General features: G+C 39.5%; 2 protein-coding genes and 1 long non-coding RNA gene across 5 annotated transcripts in view; 1 reads left to right on the top strand and 2 right to left on the bottom strand.

The window, feature by feature from the left end:
* Positions 1-1663: 1663 nt before the first annotated feature.
* FAM3B (FAM3 metabolism regulating signaling molecule B) lies at positions 1664-18416 on the bottom strand. Of its 3 annotated transcripts, XM_065676989.1 has the most exons (10): positions 18136-18416; positions 16391-16446; positions 16081-16266; positions 8490-8630; positions 6977-7100; positions 6256-6314; positions 5269-5319; positions 3979-4066; positions 3067-3199; positions 1664-2132 (listed from the first exon to the last, which is right to left on the bottom strand). In XM_065676989.1, the coding sequence occupies exons 3-10, from the start codon at positions 16145-16147 to the stop codon at positions 2043-2045; spliced, it is 753 nt and encodes a 250-aa protein (XP_065533061.1). In that variant the 5' UTR covers positions 16148-16266; positions 16391-16446; positions 18136-18416; the 3' UTR covers positions 1664-2042. The 3 variants fall into 3 exon arrangements, with proteins under 3 accessions (XP_065533061.1, XP_065533062.1, XP_065533064.1); XM_065676990.1 differs by lacking the exons at positions 16081-16266; positions 16391-16446; positions 18136-18416 and adding an exon at positions 11718-11876; XM_065676992.1 differs by lacking the exons at positions 8490-8630; positions 16081-16266; positions 16391-16446; positions 18136-18416 and adding an exon at positions 11718-11876.
* LOC136013306 (uncharacterized) lies at positions 11894-24047 on the top strand. Its single transcript, XR_010612216.1, has 3 exons — positions 11894-12210; positions 22022-22105; positions 22790-24047. It is a non-coding gene; the product is annotated as an uncharacterized LOC136013306 (long non-coding RNA).
* The window catches only part of BACE2 (beta-secretase 2), a 46130-nt gene continuing 42137 nt past the window's right edge, over positions 23292-27284 (bottom strand). Inside the window, exon 9 of the mRNA XM_065676988.1 lies at positions 23292-25107. Within this exon, the coding sequence (XP_065533060.1) occupies positions 24854-25107 (254 nt within the window). The 3' untranslated portion in view covers positions 23292-24853. The remainder of the gene's footprint in view (positions 25108-27284) is intronic.

Genomic DNA, 27284 nt, shown 5'->3' with positions numbered 1-27284 from the left:
TTAACACTCTTGCCTAGACGATTTGAGTGATCTCTGAAAAAGTGAAAACATGATAGAGTTAAACAACATTTTGTAGGGACTTGTGCTGTGAAAGATTCTTGGGTGGTTTGATCTTTGATTCAGACTATGGGTATGCACTTTTTACCGTACCATCTGTAAAGAACGTAATAGTGTGAAGAACAGAGCAAGTGAATGCAAAGAATGGAGTATTTGCAGAGAATGGAGAACTTGTAGTTCTTGCACGCTTCATGGTAACTGCTAAACAGAAACTGGTATAAAATTTAACTGCAACTTAAAGATTAATTGTGGCCTGGAGTAGAAGGCAATAACTGTCAGACTGCACAGAGTTTGAGGACTGTCTGAGAGCTTGGTACTTTGAGGATTGTCATCCATTAGTACTGTAATTATGTTCTTTTTATAATTCAGGCATGTAACAAAGGGTGATTACAATGTAAAGGAATAAACGTTCTGCCAGTAACATGAACAGTGCCTGAATAAATTATTATTATTATAAAAGAATTACTTAGGTGTGGAAAAACATTGAAACAGCTATTTAAGCACTCAATTTGTAAACACCTCATCAGTAGCAAGGTGATAAGGAGCAACCATTGCGAGTCTGCCAACATCAAACTGAGTCAAACTAATTTCACTGCTTTCTTTGGCAGTGTCCCTGGGTTATGGAGCAGTTTGCAAACTGGTACCAGGGAAACATAGCTTTAGGGGCTGGTGGAGAAATGTGGTACCAGAAAGCTGTTGGGAACACAGCAGTGACTACAAGTAGGTGGTGGAAGCAGTGACAGGAGTAGAGGCTTGAAGCACAATGAGAGGGCTTCAATCAGACAGTGGAGAGAGCAGGAGCAGACTGAATCTGGCTGTTGGCAGCCACCCTCTCAGGTCACTGCTCCTTATTTTTTCCTGCCTCAAGTCTAGAGTGCAGGACAGTCATAAGTAGCTGCATAGAGTGCTGTGACTCATTTGGAGCACAGCACATTAAGAAAGTTGCTGCTAAACAAACCTTTTAATGTTGAGAAAAATGTAAAGAAAGATTTAAATATACCAGGTAGGTTCAGTCTAGGGAGGAGAGACGATGAGGAAAGTCAGATACACAATAAACTGGCATAAAAAGAATGATGATGACTTACTCTCCATGTAATTGGCTTGGTCCTTTTAGGTTAATTCAGTATGCTTGGGGAGTAATTAGTATAACAGTGAAATGCTATAGGAAGCAACTTAAGCTTTGGAATCTACGATATGGGAGGCTGCTGAACAACAGGGGGACAAACACCAGTTAAGAAGGGTCCAGACATACTTGATGTACTTCAGAAAAAGGGAAATTGAGTAAATGGCTTCTACGGTTTCTTTACAATCATGTGTTTGATTCTACAGTTAGCATGAATAACACTTAGACTTGCATGAAGTCACTACATTTTTTAAAGTAAGTTAAACTTACAGGAAGAAAAAAATAATTAAAACAAACTATGTAGGTTTGCTGCTTAAATTTGGTAAAATAATACAAGTAACTTGATCTTCACGTTAACTTCGCTATTCCATGTTGCCAACATCACTGAAACCAGCTCAACAAATGTAACTGCTGTTTCCGATCTTTTTTCTGAAGAGAAGTGATGCTGCTAACAAACATAAAAAATTATGTCATTGCTAGTGATTTTATATTACAATTTATATTGTTTTATTTGCATATTAGTCTTTAAAGGGAAGCTAAGGAAAACACGTACTAAAACCAACCAAACAAAATCAAACCCCTAAAATTACTAATGACAACGTATACTCACTTTAAAAAATCCTGCTATTTTATGACTGACTTTCTGAACACTCCAAACCAAAGTACTTTATTTCTACATATTATCAAAATAGCTATTTGTTTTCAGATTAGAGTAAAACCTCACAGAGGAAAGAAATGCATAAAACTGTACATGATTATTTTACAATTAGTGTTCAGATGCTTATTGGCTTCTGGAGGCAATTTCCTAGAGTCATAGATACAAAAATAGAGAATCATCTTTATTGATGAGGTATGCATTTGTTCAGATCAGGTTTCTTGGGATACAGCCTTCTATTTGGACTTCAGCTGGCCAGCCATTGTATCTGTTCTTCTTCTGGTCAGAGTGGTTTATCTGTTTAAAAATTTAAAAGTAATAAAAAAGAAAAAAAAAATCAATATTTGGTACTCCATTTATGAACTAGTTTGTCCAAACTCATACAACAGAAGGGGGTAATGGGGTAGGACTGGGAAGCTGAGTAATACATTGCACATCTTGCTCGACATAATGGGTGAAAATTCCCCCAGTTTCTCTCTTACACTGAGTGCTTTACTTATTTCCCAGATGGCTGTCTTAATACACACTAAATTGAATACCTTTTTCCTGCAGAAGCTCAGTATGTGAAGAAGATTGCATCAGTATTTTAGGAAAAAAACCCAACCAAACAGCTATGAAAGTTTCATGAACCTTTAGAGGGAGTCACTATCATCAAGCAAACTGATCTCTGTATTGCGTTTTCTCATTTCTGTGAGCCTCTGTCATACAGATGAGCACTACTGGGCTTATAGAAAGCGAATACAACAAGGTCACAGATGCAAACAGAAATCTGATGTAAAAATGGTATCTTTAGTCCTCCTGAAGCCTGAGGGCATGTTATTCAGAAAAGTTTTATAATGCAGATGTTGCTGTATTTGCATGGCCAGTCTGTGGCACCTCAATTTTCATATAAAAATAGTCTTCATTTTAGGAATCCTTGGAATTTGTTCTTCCAGAAGAAAATGTAAGTCTCTGTACAGCATGTCAGGTTGGACATTTTAAAACTGAAACTCCCTAGAATCACTGGTCACTTCTGAAATTTGTGTACAGACAGTTTAGTGCTGGTGCGGTAGAAGTCAGTGCTGTACATGGCCCAGATCCAGCACAAAGAATGATGACACATTAGAGAACTTGCTTTGTGCGACTGAGGCTTACTGAACAGACTACAGCTATAGCTAACACATGAAATCTGCGCCTGAAGATTATACCTTATATACAGACAAATATAAAGTGAAAATAAAATGAACCTGACCTTTTCTTTTTGGATGTCATCTGGCAGCTTGAAGCCTTTGGCAGTTATAAAAACCCAGCTTGACCTGAACTTCATATTCCATATTTCTTTACTTCCCAGCTCTTCTACTGACTTTTTGGCATCATTTTTCAACCTAGGAAAATGTAGTGGAGAAAAGTGTTAAAAATTCAGTATGTGAAAAATGCTGAACAAGAAACCAGCTGAATCATTACATTAGTAATGTATTACATTAGTAATGTAAATCAGCTTTACATTAGTAAGTCAGCAGAAGCAAAAACGAGAAGTTTAAAACCCCCTGAAAACTGTCTTAATAGAATGCTGTTACACTTCCAGAGCAAAGTTCTTTTTCCCTTCTCCACATTCCTGGTGTTAATATAGCCAGTTTGTAACAGCAGAGCAGAAACAAAAATGTTTCTCAAATACTATTTGATGTTTCAAGCCCTCTTAAATAAGGACAAATACATCAATTGTTTATCAAATGAATGATTAAGTCTTCTGCTGTATAGTTGACATATAATGAATTTAACTAAAAACCCCCTCAAGGTTCAAAAGCACTTGAAGATTCAGGTTAAGATGTCACAAGGAATGCAAACTAGATACATTGTAATTGGAGGTGTGGACACCTTAACAGAAGGTTACCTCGGTGACCCAGAGGTAAGAACAATGTACTCTAGGAGAATAACTAGTGCTTTCAAACAAATACAATGCTATCTATCCATCTTTGGAATCGTCAGCATACATGATATGGGTAAGCACTGAATGCACATGGATTAAAAAACTTTTTAGCCAGGAAATGAGAGAACAACCCTGACTATAGAATGAAATTTACCATTCTCTTATACCGTTACGCAATTGTAATTTTGAAGCTATTCATTGCTCTGTTCCTTAGCCTGTCATGGATAACTTGCTTACCGGGTGCTTCCATCATCATGAGTCACCATCAAAAGGAGGGACTCTTCTGGGGCATTTTTAATGAAAGCCGTCATCTCTCCTGAGTGGTCTGTTGAATCAATTACAAACTGATTATACATTACAAACGTATCACATTCCGCCTACTTTGAACCTGCTTTCACTTTTTGGCCTCATCTATTCAAAATGAGACCTAATTAGGCAATTTTTTTAAAATGTTTACAGGCAGAAGATCTAACCCTGAAAAGAACAGAAAACTGCCAGCTCTGACTGAAGGCCAGGAGAGCATGGACGGGTCTGCATTTCCCAGTCATAAACACAGATGCTTCTGAACTTCTATGAAAGTCATTTATGTCCAGGGTAAGTATATAGGTGGCTTCTTATGCTTACCTCACACAATATTATACATGCAAGCTAAGCATGGAATAGGCCAGGAGAAGTCACTGCTACTCTGTGAGCTTTCTACTAGCATGCTAACTACCGAGCTGAGTTACACACTTTGCTGTCCACCCACTTTGATTAAGTGGCAGCTTATTTGCAGCACTAAGGTATTTATTTGTTTTGCAATTGCTAAACATACAAGAGACACTTGTCTTCCATATAAAAAAAACTGTAACAGGCACCCTGGAGACATTACTGTCTACATACCATGTATAAATTGTAGCCCTGTGATTAGCCCCAGTGCATTCTATTTTGATGTAAGGCCAAAAGCATGCTTAAGTGGTCAAAGAATCATCTTCCAGTGCACCACAGCATTCTGTTTTTCCTTGCTAAAGGTAATGAAATTGCTATTGTTCAAAGTTTGGAAAGTGTGTTAGGAGCTAGTCTTAAAGTAGATCATCTTTCTAGCTATATGGAAAGATGTTAAGAGACAGACTAGCATATTTCTTATGATGATTTTACAACTAAAATAGAAGAAAATACATCAAGAAAACTATTCTATGATTCTATTTTTTCTGAGGGAAGCATCTGGACGTGGTACCAGATTAAGTGCTATTCCTACCAGACTGAAATCATAGAGGGGGAGACCTTAAAAAATGGCAACTTGACAATTGAAAGAAAAAAAAAAAAAAGACAATTACCTATCTCAACCAACAGGAGAAATTCAGCTTATCAGGCTAAATTTGTCATCAGATCTGGCTGGAGCGTATTTTATGAAGGAAACAGTTGTTTGTTTCTAGCTGATCCCCATCAATACTGCAATCATAGTAATTTGAAAGTGCAGGATAATCATGTAAGTCATTTCTTAACACTGAAACACTAACAAAGGTTCTGTTAGACTCTTTTCCTTACCTCCTTTCCACATGTCAAAAAATTTTGTTGATGTAACTTTTCCTGTTTTATCTGTAATTAAAACAAGAAGTTGCATAAATAGGAGGAAAAATTATTAAAATCAATCAGCATATACAGTGTTTTCAGCTAAACCTAGGCACCTCTACTTTTGTGTATTGCCTCTGAGATTTCCTTTGCTTTGTTTTTTAAATTGGAAGGAATATGGAATAATACCAATTTAAGATTTAGAGAGAATATTTTGTTTCATGTAGTCTTTGAATCATCAAATTATGAAGACATTTTTATTACTTTTTATTTTAAATAAGAAATTCATTTTACTGTGTCCTTCCATGTTTTTGTATCTACACATACTAAACTAGATCACAAACCTAAGCAGGAAAACCAGTTACACCTGAGACTGACTGAGCTTAACACTATTCAGTGCAGTGTTTCAGATGTGAAGGCCTTCATACCATTTGAATATCGGTGGACAGAAACTGAACATTCATCATTACTGCATGAGAAATCGGGCACGCAAACAATTAGTAACAAAACATTTTGGTCAATATTCATCATTAATTATGCTGCTGCTTAGACGGCTATCTTTATTTAAGTAACACATATACAAGCGGAAACACTTTTCAAATTTCTAAATCCATGTCAACTGCGTTAAACTGATTTTTGTTATCCAAGACTCTGGTTGGACTCCTGCTACTGAGAGGGTCTTTTCCATTTAGAATGTGTCAGCTCATTTCTAGGAACAAGATCCAGTAGTTCCTGATTCCTTTCTGGCTTATCTTTTAACCATATAGTGTGAAATCATAAAAGCAGATACTTTTAAACATAGGACTCTAAATGGAAGGTTTACCGTGTGGATGAAGGGAGAAGGTGGCAAAAATCTCTCAGCAGTAAAAGCATTCTAGAACTGGGCTTATTCTGAGCAGAGATCACAGAAAATGTTTACATAAAAAAGTATGTCTGTGTCTAGCACTTTTTGCTCTTACTTACAATTCACAATGGCAATGTTTATGCCTCTTCCAACATTACCCTTCTCTTCACTTATAAGCCTGGAATAGGAGTAAACACAGTATCAGTATAATGCACCCATCCAGAAGCTCTGACCCAAAGTTATATTTACCAGCGCTAAGTCATTTACTGATGCTCATATTTTCTTCAGTTATTTAATTCAAGATTTTGTAGCAAACAAATGCTATGGCATAAATATCTTCCACATTTTATCAGTTTCCTTCAACCATGCAAAATTAATCTTTTAAAATGAGCCAGATCAACAAAGTACTTCATACAAATGCAGCCAGAAAAATAAAGGAGAAAAAAACCTAACCCAAGATAACATGTGGTTTTGTGGCAGTATTCTATGTGGACTATACCACAAAAGATCATTGCAAGGTTTTGAAGCCATTCTACCTGTCTAGTTTGAAAAGCCATGAAACAACCTGACTTTGAGAAGGTGTTGACCATTCAATGTACTGTAAACTGGCTATCCTGTACCATGAAAACTAAAAATCATACTTGAAGCTAACAGTTGAACGCATCTTATGTAGAGAAACAAACAAAAACAAACAAACAAACAAACAAAAAATCCCTGATATTAGGTATTTAACAAAAAAACCCAAAACAAACCAACACTTTCTGCTACTGAACCAAAATGAAACACCCTTCTTCACACTACAAAGCATTTGCTTAGATTTAAAGTTGGACAGTTACTCACAGCTCATCCTCAAAACAAATTTTAGCCAGCTTTTCTTTGCCACCACCACTAAGAATCCGATAGGCATAGCTCCCTGGTGAGCAGGCAGACCAGTGATCACATTTCTGTCTTTTTGGGACTGGAGCTACAACAGGAAAGATGAGAAAATCATTTATCGGATGCTGCAAAAACAATTAATTTTTTGAAAGAATCATTTAATATCAACATGCTAAGCTCAAACATACGTATACAGAACCCAGTCCTGCCAGTTTTCCAGTATCATGGGGTGCTGGTTTTGGCTGGGATAGAGTTAATTTTCTTCATAGTAGCTAGTATGGGCTGTGTTTGGAATTTGTGCTGGAAAGTGCTGATAACACAGGGATGTTTCAGACTCTGATGAGCAGTTGCTTAGACAGAGCCAAGGCATTTTCTGCTCATCACACCACACCATCCGCGACAGTTGGGGATGCGCAAGGAATTGGGAGGGGACACAGCTGGGACATCTGACCCCAAATGACCTGAGGAATATCCCATATCATATGGGGTCATGCTCAGCATGTAAAGCTGAGGGAAGAAGAAGGAAGGGGCATCCATCCAGAATGATGGCAATTTTCTTCCCAAGTACCTGCCACGTGTGATGGAGCCCTGCTTTCCTGGAGATGACTGAACATCTGCCTGCCCATGGGATGTGGTGAATGAATTCCTTGTTTTGCTTTGCCTGCATGTGCAGCTTTTGCTTTACCTATTAAAAACTGTCTTTATCTCAACCCATGAGTGTTCTCACTTCTGCCCTTTGGATTTTCTTCCCCATCCCACCAGGGGGAAGTGGGTGAGTGGCTGTCTGGGGCTTAGTTGCTTGCTGGGGTTAAACCACAACATATGGCAACATTATCTCACATTTACTGGGGCTTTAAGTTATCACTGACTTTCAAACAGCTGCTGGACCAAAAGCAAGATTATTTAGGGAAAAATGTCCCATATAATTTGATTTGATCTTAATCCGGAGTGATTATTTTGTGATATTTCATATAACAGGAAAGAAGGGCTAGAGGGTTGAAGGTTTACTACCTTGAAGTTAATAATGATTTCATTTTAAGCCTTTTTCACAAGGCAACATAGTCAAAAAATGAGGAAAATGTACATATTAAGCCACCCAGTCAGATCTGAGAGAAAAAGTAATGAGAATTTAATTACAAAGTGCGGTTAGTGATTCAACACTTTACTATAACTATAAAATACATGTGATAGAAGCAAAGCTGCAGCTATAGCTGTGTGCTTATATGCCAGCAAACAAATAAGGTGTTCTTACATTACTATTCAATTAATTATATTTGCATACTGGCAAATATAGGTGATATTGTGTTTCTTGAAAGATAGCGTCTTAGAAATAGTTCAGACTTGTACTTTACACAGCCAACTTCATTCTTACAATAGAACATATTTTTTAGCTAACAAGCCATTTGTCATTTAGCATGTAAATAGACAACATCAGATATAATATAAGGAAAAAAAAACCAGACGTACAACTACACACCCCTCAACACTGGTTTCCTTCCAATGTCTTGAAGATTAGCCATAGGTGTTATTGTCTTTTGGTGTAAAAGAGCAGCGAGTAAGTATCCCAAGCACCAAGCAGCCAATGAAGTCACCAGAATCCTTCCTAATTTCACAACACCTGCCAGGGAATGGGGGTAAGAAAACCACAGAGACATAAAGATGCTTTCATAGCAACACACAAACTCTTGTATTTTCTCTGGCATTGTTTCAGAAACTGGTTACTTTACTTCTGACATGCTATGCTAGCCACAGCCTTCAGAGGCAATTAATTTGTTGCATTCCCATCTCTGACAATCCCTGCTGTTCCTAAAACTTGATCTTCAAGCAGTGACCTCCCCATAAGGCTCCTCTCAATCCTCACCCTATATACCCTAAAGAAACATGAAGTTCAACTTAATCCTCCTGGGATTTTGACTCTGGAATTTAAGTACCAGATAGGATACATGACTTTACAGGTAGCATGCAGTTACTATTGATTTTCTGTGACAGGCAGACACTACAGGAATGGTTTAAAACACCAACCATAAAAGGAACTCCCTCCATCCACCCTTTTGACATGCTGGGTAAAAATAACTGAAGAAGGCCCAAATAACTTCATTCACACAATGAGCTCTGACTACATTTAAACATGACTAGAGTGACTGTTTCACCTTCTCTCAGTTACATCGTAGCTTCCCTGGGCTGTATTAGCAGTGCATCTATACACTAGGAAAACAATGGGATTCACAATTTTCCTATGAAAAATATGAATAAATTCCATAGTGGGTATCATCTCCTCTTCCTCGTCATCAGAAATGCTAACATGCATTCCTGATCTAGAAGAAATGCACAACCTAATTTATAAACAAGGAAATACCACACTGCAGTTGTGAAACTGATGTTTGTATGTCATATTTCCTGATCCGTAAGGAAATATGCCCTTGAACATAATGATTTGTTAAAAGGAAAAAAGGAAAATTTTTAGTTTCATAGGCCTGAAAATCAAGTTCTTTTTGACAAGAACCATTGTCAAAAAATACCCAGTATGTTCACATTGCCAATCTGCTAGAACATATTGTGTATTATATAGCCTAAATCTTCCTTGAACCAGTTTACATTCTTTTCTTTCTTGGAACTGCTGCTAAGATTTCTGCCCTACCCCTTCTCTAGAATAAGGCCAAATTGTTCACTTGCTCTCCTCAAGTCCTGTTTTGCAGGTCCTACCACTCTCCCGTGAATTCTGCCAAATTAGTCTGCTTCTTTTACTGCAGAACGGATACACTGGTCCAACACACACATGATCCTGGAGGCTCTACTTCTGATTATTCATGCCACAAATAAGTTTGGACATTGAAGTTATGAACATTGAAGGTTCTTCTGTAAATAATTCCAGTCTCTCATTTCTCGCATCAGGAAAAACTTTAAAAAAGAGGACAGTAAGCCCTTTTAAGATACTGATCTGAGCTCTTAAAATGTTCTGTGACATTGTATTCATTGTAGTTAGGAGTCACAAGTATGTGCATTTGTATGACTATAAGAAAGATACTCTGAGAAATTTACTGTATCTCCATCACAGGATTAAGATTGAGAGAGTAATATAATGAATCTTCAGAGAGATAACACATTTTCAAATTCTTTCCTCAGTCTAGAGAAATCTTTCTCTCTCTGCCACTGGTAGTGATACAAACCTGCACTAAAATAATACTGAAAATTACTCCAACATTTCATTCATACAGTGAAAGTGGACAAGAACACCGACAAAGTTCATGTGCACAAAGAAGGAAGCTGCTGGAACTGAGCAGAATGAAACTTACTTGGCTTTTCTATTTTGAGTGTGTGTATATATATGTATAAAACCAGTCTCTCTCTCTATATATAAAATATATTTTATACATATAAATACTTATAATATATGTACTCCATATATATATTTGTAAAATCAGATTTATACACAAAACATAACTTGTAAAGGAGACCAAATCACCATTTTCAAAGACAAAACTCAGGAAGAATTAAGTGGAAACTACAAGTCTATTTAAAGTTTTCAGTGATTCTTTCTTTTCAGGGGGTGGGGTGCATTGTAAAGATCTATGAGACCAACAAGTCAGGTATTATTTTGCTTTTTCTGGTGTTTGTTTAGCAGGTTTATCTCTACAGCGATTTAGCACTGTTTTTCATCATAATTGTGGAGCAACTCTGTGGCAAAATAGGCCCAGCAATTCAGCATTTTACCTAAGCAGAAGGGAAAATACAGACTATCTAACTTCTGTTACTATATTCCATGTTTTACTTCAACAGCAAGTTGCTTAAACTTTCCCCAAATATGACTTCTAAGGTTTAAGGAATACACTTACCAAATCTTCTACAGAGTTTATACTTAATTCTCAAAACTGTCATAAAACATTTTCACTGTCAATCAACTTCTGTTTTTCCTTTCTTAGGTTCATAATGCACTGGGGGGCCTCACTGACCCTATCTGCTGGGTCCAGCCAGATCTCTTAGCTTTGTTGAGGTTACATATCCTGCACATGTATACTCTCTTTCTGAATACCTGCACAGACATGCAGAAAACCCTACACAACAGCAGTTAGGCCACAAACTCAGGTAAACATAGGATAGTTAAGGGAGCTTAAGATTTGCTATCCACAGCAGTCGGGAGTTATAAAAAGCAAAGTCTAATCTACATTCATGAAAACAAGACAGTGTTTTTGTTGATTTTTAAGGCTGTGGCTCCTAGACCCACTACTTGGCACAGCACGGAGGAGCAGGATAGGGACAGTGTGCCACAGAGGTGCTTGGTGTGCTCTAAGAGGTGGCACAAACCTTCCTCTCTCCGTTTCTGTCACAGAGAAGTACTCAGGCAGAGATACTCAACGATACCCACGGTGCCAGATAGGCAAGAGGAGCAGGAAGGAAGACACGATGGGTGCTGATCCTCTTTCAGACGCTGCCCGAGGCTCAGCTGCGAGACCTAGCCCCGGCACCAGCCCCTCCACCCCGGCCCGCCCTGGCCTCAGGGAACACCGTCGGGAACAACCTTCCTGCCCCGTCCCCGCTGCCACAGGGCTGGCCCGGTCAGCCGGCAAGCGGCTCCAGAGCACCCACCTGAGGAGGGCGCAAGGAGACAGCGAGGCACCGGCAGCCTCGGCGAGGGGTACCGGGCGGCGACACCGGCGCCCTCCTCACTCGGCGAGGCGACCCCCGCACCCCCGGGGCTGCTACTCACATTGCCGGTTCAGCCACATGATTCACCCGCCCTTCCTCCTCGTCTTCGTCCCTCTCCCCCGCCTCGTCCTGCAGCCACTGGGACGGTGCGGGGAGGGGAAAGTCCACCTGCCAGCGCCGCACCGCCCCGGCGCCGCCGGCGGCACAGCACGGCACGGCACGGCACCGCCGCCTGCGGCGCTTCCTCTGACGGGGAGGCCACCTTCCCGGCCGCTTGGGCTTTTTCCTGGCAATGGCCAGGGTTTGCCTAGTGTTTCAGCTATCGCTATGGCAAAGCAGGGTCCCACTGAAGCCCCCTCCTTCCTCCAGTCACCGCCACAACACTGGGATGACTCGAGCCCTATCAGAGGCATCAGCTCACCCGGCTGTAACCTTGAATCATCTTTTCTTCTCGTGGGCCCTGCCGGTGTTGCAGACAAGGTGTCATGGACCCTTATCTGGATGTTTTCTTCTGCCTGTGGTAGCTTGGCCAGTTCTCAGTTGCCATCACCCATGTGAGTATTGTAAGAAAAACGTAGGAGGTTTTGTTACGAGTGAGCTATGGGCGGAATGGAAACTCTGTAGGGCATGGGGTTCCAGGATGTGGGCGCCAGCCAAGGGAGTTGGGATAATTATCACCAAGTTGGTCACAGGCACATCTGCATGCAATATGTTATATAGATAAGGAGTTTATGTAACTGCAGGGCTTGAACGCATGCGCCAGAAGCAAAATTCAGAAGTTCGCTCGTGAGGAAGACTCTGAGCCTTCCTCCCTACGACCACCAGATACTCTCTGAGAGCTGTCAGACGGGAGGGGTTTGGGTTCATGGAACGTGTAAATCATTTCTCAGATGGGCAGGCATAATCGAGAAACAAAACCTAGAAAGGTATATAAACTGTAAATGTCTGCTGAGCAGGTGTGCTCATCTGCCTGAGGACGATGCACCAGCATGCTGCTATTAAAGGGCTCTTTGCTTCACAATTCCCATCTGTGAAATCTTGATTGCTGAGCAGGTTTCTCACAACCCACCAAAAAACCTGGCACCACTTGTACTCAAGATGTGGGCAGCATCCCCACTGAGGCACTGGAACAAGTTGCCCAGAGAAGCTGTGGCTGCCCCGTCCCTGGAGGTGGTCAAGTCCAAGTTGGATGGGCCTTTGAGCTACCTGGTCTAGTGGAAGCTGTCCTTGCCCATGGCAGGGGGTGGGAAGTAGCTGATCTTTAAGACCCTTTCTAGTCCAAGCCATTCTCTGATTCTATGATTTACTGCCACTCCCCAGCCTCCCAAAGCCAGATGTGAGGAGCGTGATACACAGTGCACAGTGTGCACAGTGCTGGCACTGCACATTTTCTAGTCTGTGTCAGGTAATGTGAAACAAAGGCACTGCCCATCAGGATCCCCACATCGTGGACTTGCTTTTCTGTTTTCAAAACTTACAGTTTCCAACATGCTCTGGTTAATAGATGTTTGGAGGCCTGTGTGGGTGCTGAGCCCCACCACTACCAGTCAGCCCTGACTCTGAATCAAGGAAATTACAACTTACATCAAGAACAGCTTTTAAGGACTGAAGTAGGCACTCAAACATGTTCAGGAAACTGAGCTGAAGACCTTCAAGCTGGGCAAAACACAAACAAGGAAGCTAGTGATTTCATTTTGAAAATTGCTCAAACTACGCTTTGAATTAGCATTTGCCCTTTAAACTCTCAACCTGTAGTATCCCTTAAGCTTCTTTGTTCCCTCTGCCTCTAGCGATGCACAGAAATTATGTTTAGCTCAGCAAACAGATGAATAAAATCCTGCAGGAGGGCACATACAGGGTTGCAGCCAGACTGGGGCTTTTGCCTTCCTCCCAGGGCACTCATGAAAGCTATAAATGTTCCCAGTCCCTGGAAGAGAGGCGTTTCTTGTCCTTCTCTGCAAGTAGGATATTATAGTATCCTATAAATTACAGGTGAAGCCTGAGGGAGTAATTGCTGCTGGTTATTTTCCAGTGTACTGGAGCTTGCAAATGAAAAGCGACATGCAATGAAACCTAGGTGTGCAAATAATTAAAGCTAAAACATGGGACAAATAAATGGAAGAAATGAAAAGCACAGGACAAAAAGGAAAAAGGTTATGAGTGGGCAAGAGAAAGTTAAGGACAACACTGGTCTGGGTTACTCTTCCAAATATGCAATTATTTCTGTAGGAACTGCTATCCTGCAAGACAGCACATCAGAAAATGGTGTATCTGCTAATAAATGATTGAAACCATTGAAGAGCGCATTTCTAACCTTTAAATGAAAAATAATGTGTCTTAAACCCCAAATGCTACAGTTTGTGGTAGCCAGATGAAAAATTTTGCTACTTTTATTAAAGCAAGGAAAATTAATCAGAATCACAATAATTTAGTTTTGAAATAAATTTATTGTATGAGCATTGGTGGGTTACAGCCTCCATAGATAAAAATTTTAAGGCTCTAGGAGTTTTGTCACTTTCTCAACACCTTTCTGTTGAAAACCCTGTCATTAGCAATCAGTGTCTGTTGGATAACTGCCAATTTAGCTGCTTTTAGCCACAAGAAAATTGTAGTAGGTTTCGTCATTTTCAGTACTGCCACAGCTACACTAAACTACACTCAAGCATTTGCTACAAAACCAGGCAACACAGAAATTGCTTTGCTTGCCTGCCGAAGCCCAGGGATCCAGTGGCATCTAGCTGAGGGGAATTTAGATTCCAAAGGACCAGGGAACTGTGAAATGTTTTACTTCAGGTATTTCAGTTTTGTGTCTGCAAAAGAAAAGCAATACCGTTCTTTCCCTAGTAATTAATTAGAAATGTGGGATGCAGAACACTTTTGAAGTATCATTTCTGTCCTTGCTCTGTAACCATTCATTCTGTAAGTTGGAAGCTTAGAGAAAAACTTTCAAAATGCAAATCTTCCCTCTCAATACTTGTGAGGCTGTGAGACCCTTTGGTGATAAGCAGCACAGTAAATCTGCCCAGGATACACATAACTCTTGCAGACACTAAATGGAACAGGTGAATGTACATACACAGTGCTTAAGTGTTATTCTTGTCTTACCAACACAAAGCTGCAGTCATTATGAGAAATTTATAGGCATTTGCTAACACCGTAAAATTACAAGAGATCAAGTTTTTGTTTACCCTTTGAGCCACTACACCTCCAGAGTTATTTTCTGTATCTATTGCACTTGGGTAGCAAATTAGCAAAATTGTCATTACAGGCCTTGTAGCTATTTAACTTACGTGTTTTCTGCCCATCCACAAATGGCCAACAATGTATTTTTACTGCTGCTAGGATGGATTAGAAGAACTCAATGATTTAAAATGGAGGCAGAGTTTGTAAGGCAGAGAAAGAGTATTGTACCAAATTTTTTGCTTGTAGAGGTCAGAAGGAGTTCACGAGGTACCAGAAAAACTAGACCACCTACATAAGATATGCAACTGATGCTTAAGTTAACTAATTTTACCTAAGACTTGGGACAGATACACATACACACTGACAACAGGGGTGGCAATAAGGAAGAGCAGTTCTTTAAGCTGTCATTACAGCCATGCTCCACCATGTGCTTGTGCCCAAAATTCAGGTAGAACCTCAGTGTCTTGAATTGTGATAGCATCAACAGTAATGTGAAGAAATAGGGATTTAAATGTATATTTTAATACTTTTTTTTTTTTTTTATTTTCCCTTTTTGTTTTCGGGTATACCTTGAATGTGTCTATTATACCCAGGAGTAAATACTTAGAAGATTGTGACAGCTTGTATATACTTCTCCTGTGGATATGTTAAAATGTTCCCCCCAAATATGCAACAGTGGATCATATAACAAAAGGCAAAAAAGCAAGCAATGACTACTTTCAGTTGGTAAGCTAGAAAACCTGTAAAGCTAGCGAGTCTAGCTCTTAGGACGTTGCTGGCCCATTAAGCAATACAAAGGTAGGGCATATTTGTTTGTTTTTCTTCGCTTTGTTAATCCAAATATGCATTCAGATATGCAAGGAAAATACATTCAATTGCACTTCACCCAGATAGAAGATGATGACCAGCAAAGTTTCCTCAGTATTAGCAGCAATAGCTTAACACATTATGGGCCCAAATCTAATTGTCTTTAATTCACAGTGTCCCAAACTTTCTGGAAGAGGAAGGCAAGGGCAAGAGGAGAGGGAAAGGAAAATCCATATATTAAATGCTGGATACCTTGATATGGCTTTGCACAGTCCTACAGGATCTCAGTTGTCTGTTTTCTTGAAGTGCTGCTGTCAGCACAGTCATTAGGCCTCAGATCTCTATCAGCACAGAACCTGTGCAATCCCACATACACACAGACAAGTCTGGATGTAAACAAATTTGCAAGACTACTCAATTAAGTAGAGACTTACCAGAGGGAGCTGCATTGGCAAGGTCCCTGCTATTAGCAATCCCAAAGTGCTTGTAGCTTGATGACATCCTGTGCTGTGTCCCGGAGCTCTTCCTTGAACCATTCTGCCAAAACAAGATTTCTCAACAAGGACCCAGGCTGATGCTACTGTGATGGGCTCAAGTCACCCAAAGATGATGCTGGAGATCTAAAAGAGAAAAAAACAGCAAATCCAATTTTGAAGCCCTATCTACACACACAGTGAGGGAGCTGGATTTCTTTCAGACTCTATTCTAGAGAAGGGGAAAGACAAAAATTAGGTATTGCTTTACCTATAGGCCAGGATGGCAACAGACAAGGACAGTCACAGTGGGTTGATATTTCAGGACTGTGGGAAAGATGTGGGCATAAGTTAGTCAATGAAAGGGAATATATGTGTAAACCAGAAGACTGTAAAAATACATCAGCAGTTAAAAATCAGTATAAATCACCAGCCGAGAGGATGTTCAAGATGTACAACTACAAAAATATATCATAGAGTAAGAATATGGAAAGCTGAAGTTAATGTTAGGCTTATAATTAAAAAAACCCCTCAAGCCAAAGAAAAAGTAAATAGTATTCTTACGCATAGTACTTCAGAACAGTGCTGGGTGCATGAAAGGAAACAAGCTGAAGAATCACAATACCTTATTCAATTCACAAAAACCAGTAGTTATATCTAGCTAACAACTATAAAAATCATAGAATTATACGATGGTTTGGTTGGAAGGGATTTTAAGATCATCTAGTTCCAAAACCCCTGCCATGGCCAGGGACACCTCCCAGTAGACGAGGTCACTCAAAGCCCTGTCCAGCCTGGCCTTGAACACTGCCAGAGATGGAGCATTCACAAGTTCCTTGGGCAGCCTGTTCCAGTTCCCCACCACTCTCGCAAGAAATATTTTCTTCCTGATATCTAACCTAAATTCCTTGTTTAACATTTGTTTACATGCTGGCAGCAGAGATTTATATGCTGGCAGCAGAGATTCTTGTGGTCTTTACAATAACCTGTATTTCTCAGGAAATGCTATTTAATTTCCTAGAAAAACAAATGATGAGTCAAGGTATGATGTTACTTGTAAGCCTCCAGAAGGAAAAAAAAGCCCACCCCAAGGTATTTATTTTTAATAAGAGCTTGTTTTGGTGCAGAAATGGAAGAATAGGTAATGTTTACAGTGTAAGTGGCCATCAGGATTGCAAGTTGTCCTGAAAAATTACATTGAGCACCTGAATTGTAAACCTTCATGTTACTTGTGTTCACTTCACTGTTGTATCAAAAAAGCCATATTCTTACAATAATTTCTTTCATGCTTCATACATTAACTTACAAGGTGTTTTATCTAGATTGGCCAGTTTTAATGGGGAAAGGTGAGCAAGACAAATGTGAATGAAAATACAGTTTTACAGTTTTGGATTCCATAAGCCTGAAGCACTGAGGGGCTCTGAAGATGATGGCAATTTCAAAAGCATAAGAGGAGCACAAGCAAAATACTGAATACTTGTACAGTACCCCTGTGAACAGAGATGTATAGTAATAGGTGGTCTTTGCTGAATATTGGGGCAACAATAAGGAAAACCAGACAGCTTTGAAAGAAAACCATGTTATTAAACAGTTGACGTTAATCTGTCTTGCTTAATCAATTCCCTAAGCTCATTAGCATGAGTTACACACCATGCTACCTTTAAAGACAAAAGCTCAGGATTTAAAAAGAATGGTATTTCTAAAAGAGGCTTTCAGGAGGAGGGAAGAGGGATATTACTAAATGACCAGAAGACCCCAAGATAACGATCTTTTTAGGTAGGATATTTCAAAAAAGAAGAAATTGAAAGTGCTTTTAATAGCACTCAAGCAAGACAATAGGAACTTCTGTGAAAGGGCTCAAAACTCTCCTGTGTGAAAAACAAACCGTGTGCGCCACCTCCCGGGGTACAAAACACCGAGCACAGTAACCACGCTGCTCCGGGCTCTGCCCGGTAAGAACACAACGCTCTCAGGGTGGCTGACTGTCTTAAGGGCAGGGACATCCCATTTATATACCTTCTTGATTTATAGCTTAGGTCAGTAGACAGCAACATCCAAAATACTACTTGAATCCATTCCAGATGATCAGAAGCTTCATCTTCTCAAGTTGATGTTTTCTCTGCCCACTTGCTGTCCGATACTGAAATGAACTGATGAAAAGTTGAAGCAAGAACATCTCAGTTATTTGAGCACAAGGAGGAAAAATCACCTTGGAGCTAAAGTTGCCTGCCTCCTCCCCTCCCTCCAAGGTTCACACGAGATCTAAGGCAGTTCTGCATTCTTTTCAGAGCTAAAGCCGGAAGTTAGAATTGAAAATCATAAAGTACTAGGAAGAATTTGGATGGATATAATTTATCTGCTTTGAAGTTCATCTTAACAGGATTTAAAAAGACATATAGAATAGGTTCAAAGAATTAATCATTTATTTTATGCAGCATAAAATTTGAATTTTTACATAGTGTTTATCTGAAAATGGAAAGACCTGAAAGTACAAAGTATCAATTCTTGGGAAATTCAGTAACAGGGCTTGACAGTAAGTGGGATAGACATCCTAACATCACCCAGAGACTGAATCAAAAAGGCTATACACCTTTCTTTCAAAGTTTTGATCCCATTTTCCTTTCAGTCAATGTTAAAAACATCATTGCCTATTAAAAAGAAAAAAGAAATCAGGTGAAGAAATGCCTCTACAAGATGGAATAATTTCCTTAAAGGTGAAATCCTTTCCACACTTCCCAAATACTCTCGAATAACAGTTGATGCAGTGTTAAAGACTTAAAAGATTTCTGCATCTCCATATAAAATTTTCAATAAAAAAAATGTGAACTGCCCATTTCAGATAAATCTTATTTAAACACTCGACCTTGTATAGTTTATGCATACACAGAATATTGGTTAGCGAAGCAATATTTTCCATGACACATTTCAGTAATTCATACCTTGGTGCTGTCAAGAAATTGTTTTCTCTTCAGTACCATTTCAACATGCTTTTCTTGAGTTCATTTTTTTCCTCATAGTATTTTCCAAAGGACAGCTGTGTTGCAAATATGGCCATTTAAACGTTCAACTATGTAATTCCTCTCTAAAACCACAGGAATAAACATAACCTTTGCAGGTTTGACATGGCTCTGTGAAAATGTCTCTCTTCAAAGAGGGATGTGATGAGAAGGTGGTTACAAACAATGCAGTTTATTCAAGTATTCTACCTAAGTACAATGCTCCAAAATCAGAGCAGGCAGAGTTGCTCAACTGGAAAAAGCGTAAGTGTCTCAGTCGGCAAGAAGAGACAACAGATAGTAAGGGTGCACTACAGTTCGTGGTAGGACAAAAAAATGGCAAGGCCTTCAAATAAGGGGTGTTCATCTGCTTAAGAAATGGTACTAACTCTCACAGCATCTTGTGGTCCTCCTCTCCACCACCATATTTCACAACAATAGAGACAAAGAATGTACAGGATCAGTGACCAAGAGGTCAAGTATTTCCAAGTGGGAAGTGAAAGAGGTTTAGGAAAGGTAGTCAAATGCACAAAGGAGTTCTTTGCACACAGACAAATTCAGGGACCACTGACACAGATGAAGTTTTGGCTCCAGCTCTCCTCCTAATACTACTGCAAGTATTTTAAACCTAGAGTTACTTTCTAAAGCCTTACAAACTACTTTAAAACAGGTATGTGAGTGGTCACAAAGAAAAACATCTCTTTTGTTAGAAGGCTAAATTTTGGCTACAGAGGTCTTCAGGACCTTTTAGAAACTTTTTTTAGGGACCTTTTTTCTTGTGGGGGGAAGGAATGAGGGGAGTATAAGACAGAAAAATCTGAAGATTTACAGCCAGTAAATTAGAAGGACAGGAGCCATACTAAAATACATTGATTGTAAGTGATTATCATGTATTACAAAAAAATGGAGATAACACTTATCAAGGGCTACTTCCTTTTAAATGCTAAAAATTACCTTCTGTGTTCTACTTTCTGGCTAGCTTAAAAGAAATTCTGCTTGTGCCTTTGTAGTCTAATTTTGCCCAGTATTAAAAAAACTACCCAACCACAAAGATCCAGCCAAAGCGTAGATACAGTGAAAAGGAAAAGCAAACACAAAACATCTTACTGCATAGTCACCAATGCCAACAGGTTTTAAAATAACCTGTTTTGTTGCTGACAGACTATTGCTAGGGCTGTGGCATACACACTTTGGTGAGGGGGATATTCAGTAACTGGCCAATGGTTTACTTAAAGATGATCATGCCTCTCATTCACCTCTGAGTGGATAATTCCCAGTAGCAGCAATAAGTACCTTAGAGTCCACTGGCTTTCAAAGTATCTGGACAAGTGAACCCTTACCAAAGAAGCCAGGTGACTGACTGATGTTACACTTACAGCAGCTTGTCAGCAACTGCTCTGCACTTCTGCACTACTAAGGAGCCTCAGCCTTGGTTTGGAAGAAGGCTCAATTATTTACATCTCCACAGTTCACAACACCAGCCAGCTTCAGCTCACCACAGCCCTTCTGTCAGTTAGTGCAAGCCATAGCAGTGGCTTTTGCGGTACGGACCTATGTCACTCAGGGGGTTGGCTGAAGCCAACAACTGTATTTCAGATATATTACTGATAAGCCATTACCAGGACTCTCGACTACTTGCAAGCCTGACCTAATGTCTAATTAGGCTGCAGAAGCCAGAAAATCTGACTGGCTCAGAAGATTGCTCATATCCCATTACCATCTGTCTTCACTTCTCTGAGCCACAGCAAGAACATCAGCACCAAGAAATGAACAAGTTCTCAGAGAGTCAAGTTTGACAGGAACTAATGTATTGGTAAATTGTACAGACCTTTCTTAAAATGATCAATCTGTTATGCTCTTTGTATTTTTAATGAAGGATAGTTTACTTATTTATCTTTCCACAATTTCCTTTATTTTCACCTCCATATGTCATTGTACCAGCACCCTTCATTATGCAGCTCATATCGTTACTTATAAATATGAGGCTCATGTCTGAGATCAGGATATGACCAACCAACCTAGATGGTGGAAATCCCTACAGAAATCAAGGAAACGTTCAGTAGCACAATCATACTGGATTATCAGAAAATTTAAGGACCACTCTCTCTGAAAACTTGCTGTGTTAAGCAATTCTCATAAACCTTTTCATATTTAAATGAAAAGCTTAGTATACAAACAGCTCATCCTTCAGTCAAACACAGGCAGCCAACACACAGCAAGTAACTGGGCAGAATACCCATAGGCTGACTTTAGTTGATAAAGAGTTTACTGTTGTTAAGCAACTGTTACATTAATAATACCAAAACTGATGGCTCTGTGATTATTACTAGTTAACATGCACAACATCAAAGCGGAGAACTGGAATGGTATGCTGCCTTGATATATTCCATTTAGATTGATTCAGTATGCAAATCCTAAATTCCAGCTCTTTCACCTTAAAAACAGAACAATCTCCTTTACCTAACTTCTTTTACAGAGATTGAAAAAAAAGGCTTTTAATTTTTTCTTCTATTTTCTTCAGCATTTAAATTGAACCAAAAAGCCTATTGTAATATTTCTAAACCTTGTGAAGGCAGTGGGATAGAACTAACATATTTGCATATCTAAACTCAGGTTTGACTACTTGAACTCAAATCACACATCTTCAAACCCCTAACGATTGCACTGATAGCATCAGTTATCTACAGGCTGCATCCTAAGAAACACAGTCCCTGACATTTTTATGGTACATGATATTACATTCATATTAGGAGAATGCTCGTTCTGCAAGAAATATTGATATATATATATAAGGAATGGAGTACTGCAATTTGGAGCATTCTGTCTTTCATAATAAATAGAGAGTATTTTCCAGCACCATATTTACTTAATGCTCTGACTTCTTTTTTCTTTTCTTTTTTTTTTAGGTATGGTCTGATCTTCTTTCTAAAGTTAGTTAAGAGGAACACAAAATACCTGCCAGCACTCTTCTTTAAATAAAAATATATCAGGTAAAGAGATCACCAATAAGATACACTGGTAACACTGTAATCTGTCACTGTATTTCATCTTTCATAGAAAAATGCCTGAGAGCATTATTTTTCTTAATGTGCTGTAGGCTAAAAATGAACCCTCAAGGGTTTCTATTGCTCTTCTTGTTGCCAGAGCAACAAAGCAATACTCACCTAAATATCTGCCAGTGTAAGTATCAATTTACAAGCTGAGATGAAGTTTGTGCTGCTAGCAGATGTCGCTAACAGCATTTTTACTAAAAGCCAAATTTTAGTGACAAGGGATGCCTTGAAAATTCAAGAATATATTACCATTTCATTTGTTCTACTTGATTATTGCTGCTATAATTCAAGTGTTTCTATTAAAGTGTCTTGACCAATGACATTCAAAGTGAAAGGGCAAAACTGAAAGGTTTTATATAAAATCTAGCACACTGAAAGGACTTTGTTAGTCAGCTCAGGAGAAATCTTGTTTGCCATTAGAAAGTATACCAAGAACCTTTCCCAGTAAATTCCTCCCTAGTATTCTTTGTGGCAAGGAGATCGGAAGGGGTGGAGGGAGGGAAGCAGCTAAGAAACATTTTAAAGAGCATGCAAGTGTTACTATTTTCTGAATTGAAAAGGGGCTCATTGTTTACCACTGTACCAATCGAAACATTCACACTGTGTTTCTGTTTGAAACAGGTGACAGAAGCATTACTTGTATTAACATACTGTAGAAGAAGGAATACAATGTTAAAGTTATTTGTTATGTGTAAAACCAAACACAGGAGGAGGATACGGAACCAAATCACAGAATTGGAAACACCACGCTGTCTTTTCAGAGTAAAGTATACTGCTTTAAGAAAAACTCAAGGGAACTTCTTTTTGTTATAATGTGTACTAAAAATTCTAATTATAAGACATTAAAAAAGAAACATGGAAAATAGAATACAGAGAAACACCTAAGCTCTACAGTTTCTTACATTTCTTATAATTCATCATTTTTCTCCTTTTACAAACTAAGAGGCAAAGGAGGGAGGCAAACTCAAAAGCTCCTCCTAATTCCAAGAGAAATAATTTTCAGACATAGCATCATGACACCTATCATTTTACTGTGTTCAGCCAAGCAGTTTTAAAGTACAAGAATTAAAAAGGAAAGAAAACCACAGGCACTTCCAGTTATGAAGTGAAATACACGAGTTAATTAATAAAAACCAAGAGTGCTTTATTTTCACACACATTATGTTCACCCCTGTAAAAGCACCATTTCGGAAAAGAAGAAGTCTTTGCTTATTCCATGCAGTCAGATGCAGAGGCAGTGTGAATCAGAAAGCCATACTGAAGGGACTATAGGCAGAAAATTTTCTAGGCAAGGGATTGTCAGATTCAGAGCCAAGCTTCCTTTTTTTCCTCCTTGTTTCCCACACAGACATGCAGACTGCTCTGCTATCGAAATGCAAAGGAATTTTTTCCCATTTTTTTTTTCTTTTTATTCCTTTCCCCTGCCCCCAAACCAGATAACTAATAGTTATCATGGGACTCCTCAACCTTGTATTGTTTATCTTTCAACCTCACTATGCCAGTGTTATAGGAAAGAGATGGAGGTCCTGCAATGCTCACTGACTTGATACAGGAAAAATTGTTGTATTTGCAAAGAAAATACCATGTTCTGACCTTGGCATTAAGACTTGTGCTTGTACAGTGGAGGTCTGGTCAAATACATTCTTTCCTGCTCTCTCCCACTATTGTTTTTAGTTTTACCATGTTTGTTTTCAGATACAGCAAAAGACATGGCAGAACACAGACCTGAACTTTATCATCTGTCTAATACATACGAAGACCAGCCTTTTCTAAGTATCAGTCATCCTTAACTCTAAAAAACCCAACCAACCCCACAAAACTCCACATCAGGGGGAAAACTGAGAGGCTTTTCTTTTGTGCACTGAAGTGGAAAGTCATGAAGTGTTAATTTTTATAAAATCCACTACTTCAAAGCCAAGGAGTTGCATTTGGTTGTATGGAGCATCTTGTGCTTCAAGACCAGTTCCAAGCCAGTGGTATCATCCTTGTAAATTAAGAGAGGTAGTCTTGTTTTACACTAAGGCTGAACAGGTTTGTTCCCCAGTTTTCACCTCCTCAAGCTATTTTGTAATGACACTCAGGAAGGGCGACCCTCTCAAGTGGCAGCAGTGATCTTGAGGAAAAAAACTCACAGACCAACATTTCTTCCTGACCTCATTTGCTTTTCTCTGCTGCTTAAGTCTGGCCTTTCTCCCTCCCCCGCACCATAAGCACAGTTTCAAAATGAATTGATGTAAACATAAAGCAGTATTAATTTAATGCAATTAATAAGAAAGATTATTAAGTTTTTTCTCTTTTCTTACAGTCAGGGCTTGATTAGTTAGAAAATACTGACAGCTCTTTTTTTGTGAGAGGGATGGACAGTGGAAGAACAGCATGGTGTGGGGGTTCTCTCTCTCCTTTTTTTTCAAAAAAAAAAAAAAAAGAGAAGGTACTATTGCGAGCACTAAGGCTCATTTTACTGCAGTAGCAAATCCAGTACCGTAGCACTTAAGCGATGGTTAACAGTGCTTTGGTTCAGAATCAGTGTTAGAAAATAAAGTTTAAAAAGTTGTAATGCAGGATATTTGGCTGGATTTCAACAGCAATTTGCAATAAACGTAGAAAGGACTGAGGCATTGGCTTCTTCCCCTTGGCAAAGTACTTTGTTTTCCATTCTAAGTCCCAGATTTGACGATCAAGTTCTCATTTCCATCGATGACGCACTAAGGAGGATTCGTCATTGACCACGTCATTGTCAGTGTAGCGATGCTGGCACCGTGGTGGAATAAGCAGCAGGATGATCAATATAAGAAGGATAACTCCACACAGGCTCATGAGAGCATAGGAAGCAATCCACAACACTGGTTCATGGAAAGAAACGCTCGAAACACAGTTGCTTGCAACATCTGCTGTTGTGAAAGGGCCTTCAATCTCAGATACTGGCGAGCCATCAACTTCTGAGAAATTACAAAAAGGAAAATATGAAGTCTACAGACACCATTTAAAAGCAAATAACAAGAGATCTAGCCTAAATATCTATGTATCTCTCTCCCTCCATTATCATACATCTCATGTTTTCTTATATTTCTCATTGCAATAAAAATGCTAGTAGCCCATGTTTATAAAATGGGAATCTCAAGCATGAGACCATCACATCCCACATCTACCCAGATCTACCTACTATCAATGAGAGAACAGACAGTTAAATCAGATCTTTTGCAGATGAAGTTAAAGCCCAAGCCACTGAATCACCTTTTGTCCCTGGACTAACCTTTCAGAAATGTCAATTTAACAAAGCTTAAAAATCCTACATCTACACCGGAGTAGGTCAGATCCTGGGCAGTTTAACTTTATTTTCAGCATTCGAAACAACCGGAAGAGTACCTCAGATGATTCTTACATCTTCTGGGTTTACTATCTACCAGGGTCTTAGGGAGCAGCATGCAGGTTCATTAGCTTCACAGATACCTTAAAGGACTGTATCCTAAACACAAGGTGCAGGGTGGAGGCGAAAATTCAGAAGGAAGTGAGGCAGAAGAGCTGGGTGAAGGCTGTCCAGAAAAGGGGAACACTGGAGAAAAAGGTCAGTGTCAGGACTGAGGACCTGGGACATGAAGGAGCAGTGCTGTTGGGCAGGGAGGGAGAAGCTAACATAGCAGCTCGAAAAATGGAGATGACAAAGCTAAGGAAAAAAGCATGAAGGGGTGCCTTGTCAGCTTCGTTCTTGAACAGCCATCCATCTCAGTAACATCAGAGAGTGTGTGACTTGTTTCCTTGCCATCACAATTCCCTACTTGTTAAACCAGTATCTGCTAAAAAGAGTTATGCTGCTCATGGTTGTCACAGTAACCATGGCAAGAGCAGCAAAGTTCACCCGAGTTGTGGACAGGGCTACCTGTATTGTAAAGGCAGAGCAAGTGAGTTGCCTAGGGCAACAAAAATTCAGAGCACTTCATATCTGCAGGTGTGTGGCCAGGGAAGGATGGACACCTTTTAGCTTGCCTGGGGCAACTAGGAGCCTGCAGTTAGTACTGTCTGTGTATTTTAACCAGCCTTCCAAACAGTTAACAGTTAACCATTCACTTCTCTGGTCAGATACTTCAAGACACATTTGCGTATTTCTTATAAAGACCTCAGTTTTAACCTTCCTGCTTCATTTCTTGTTTGTTTCACACACAAATTCTCGCCAAATTCTAAGTGATCCTGCCTGCTGAAAACAGTGTTTCTTATTTACACAAATCTTAGACATGACTCCTGAAAGCATGTTTAAAGAGTTTAGTATAAAATACCCTTTGGAAGGAAGAGGTAAATCTGTGTTTTGGAAAAGCAGGAAGGTGGTCTTTAAGATTTTTTGTGCAGAAACAAATGCAGAATAGGTGGGCTGCTCTATCTGCAATTTACTGGGAGAGATTTTAGCTGGTATTCAGTCTCTGGCCTCCTAACACCTCATATTACTTTAACCTTTAAGTCTTATTAAAATTAAGAGACTTAATTCAAGTTAATTGCAGGCTGCCGCTGAAAGAGACAGTCCTGCTTGCCCTCAGTTTTGTCCCTCAGTGCCTCTTTTCTGCTGGTGCTAGTAACTGGCTGCAAGGGCAGTCAGCACAACTCACTGATTAGATAGAAAACCAACCTTTCACAGCAAACAAAATGCCCAAACGAGGAATTTTTTGTAGAATCACTCAACTGAACCAACCCCTTCTCCAGCTGCAAGCGTGGGAAGACTCCTTTAGCAGCAATAAGGGGCTGGAGTGGAGAGGGTGAAAGCTGAGACTGCATGCACAACTATCGTAATAACACTGGTGAATACCAAACATGTAGTATCTCAGCTCACCAGATGGCAATAAACTGGCCCATGTACCTTATATTGTCAGCATATCTTTGCCAAGACATGGCTCTTACACAGATATGATAAAGGAGCTGCGTAGCAGTGGACAGACTTGTACAAGACTACCTAGGAGGTCTGTGGCAGAAATCAGTTTTGTTCAGAGTCCCACTACTGCAATTTGTCTACCGTGTAATTGTTTTTTCTGGACATCTCACCCCCTTGCACCATTTAATCTGTCTTTATGAAGTTCTGCAGCAAAACCAAGCTAAACAACATATAATACTAATGTGAAATGCAAGGTATAAG

This window comes from Lathamus discolor, chromosome 4 (genome assembly GCF_037157495.1).
Source record: "Lathamus discolor isolate bLatDis1 chromosome 4, bLatDis1.hap1, whole genome shotgun sequence".
NCBI classification, from domain to species: domain Eukaryota; kingdom Metazoa; phylum Chordata; class Aves; order Psittaciformes; family Psittacidae; genus Lathamus; species Lathamus discolor.
Note: the sequence above shows the minus strand (reverse complement) of the source record. Positions and strands in the feature narration are given on the sequence as shown.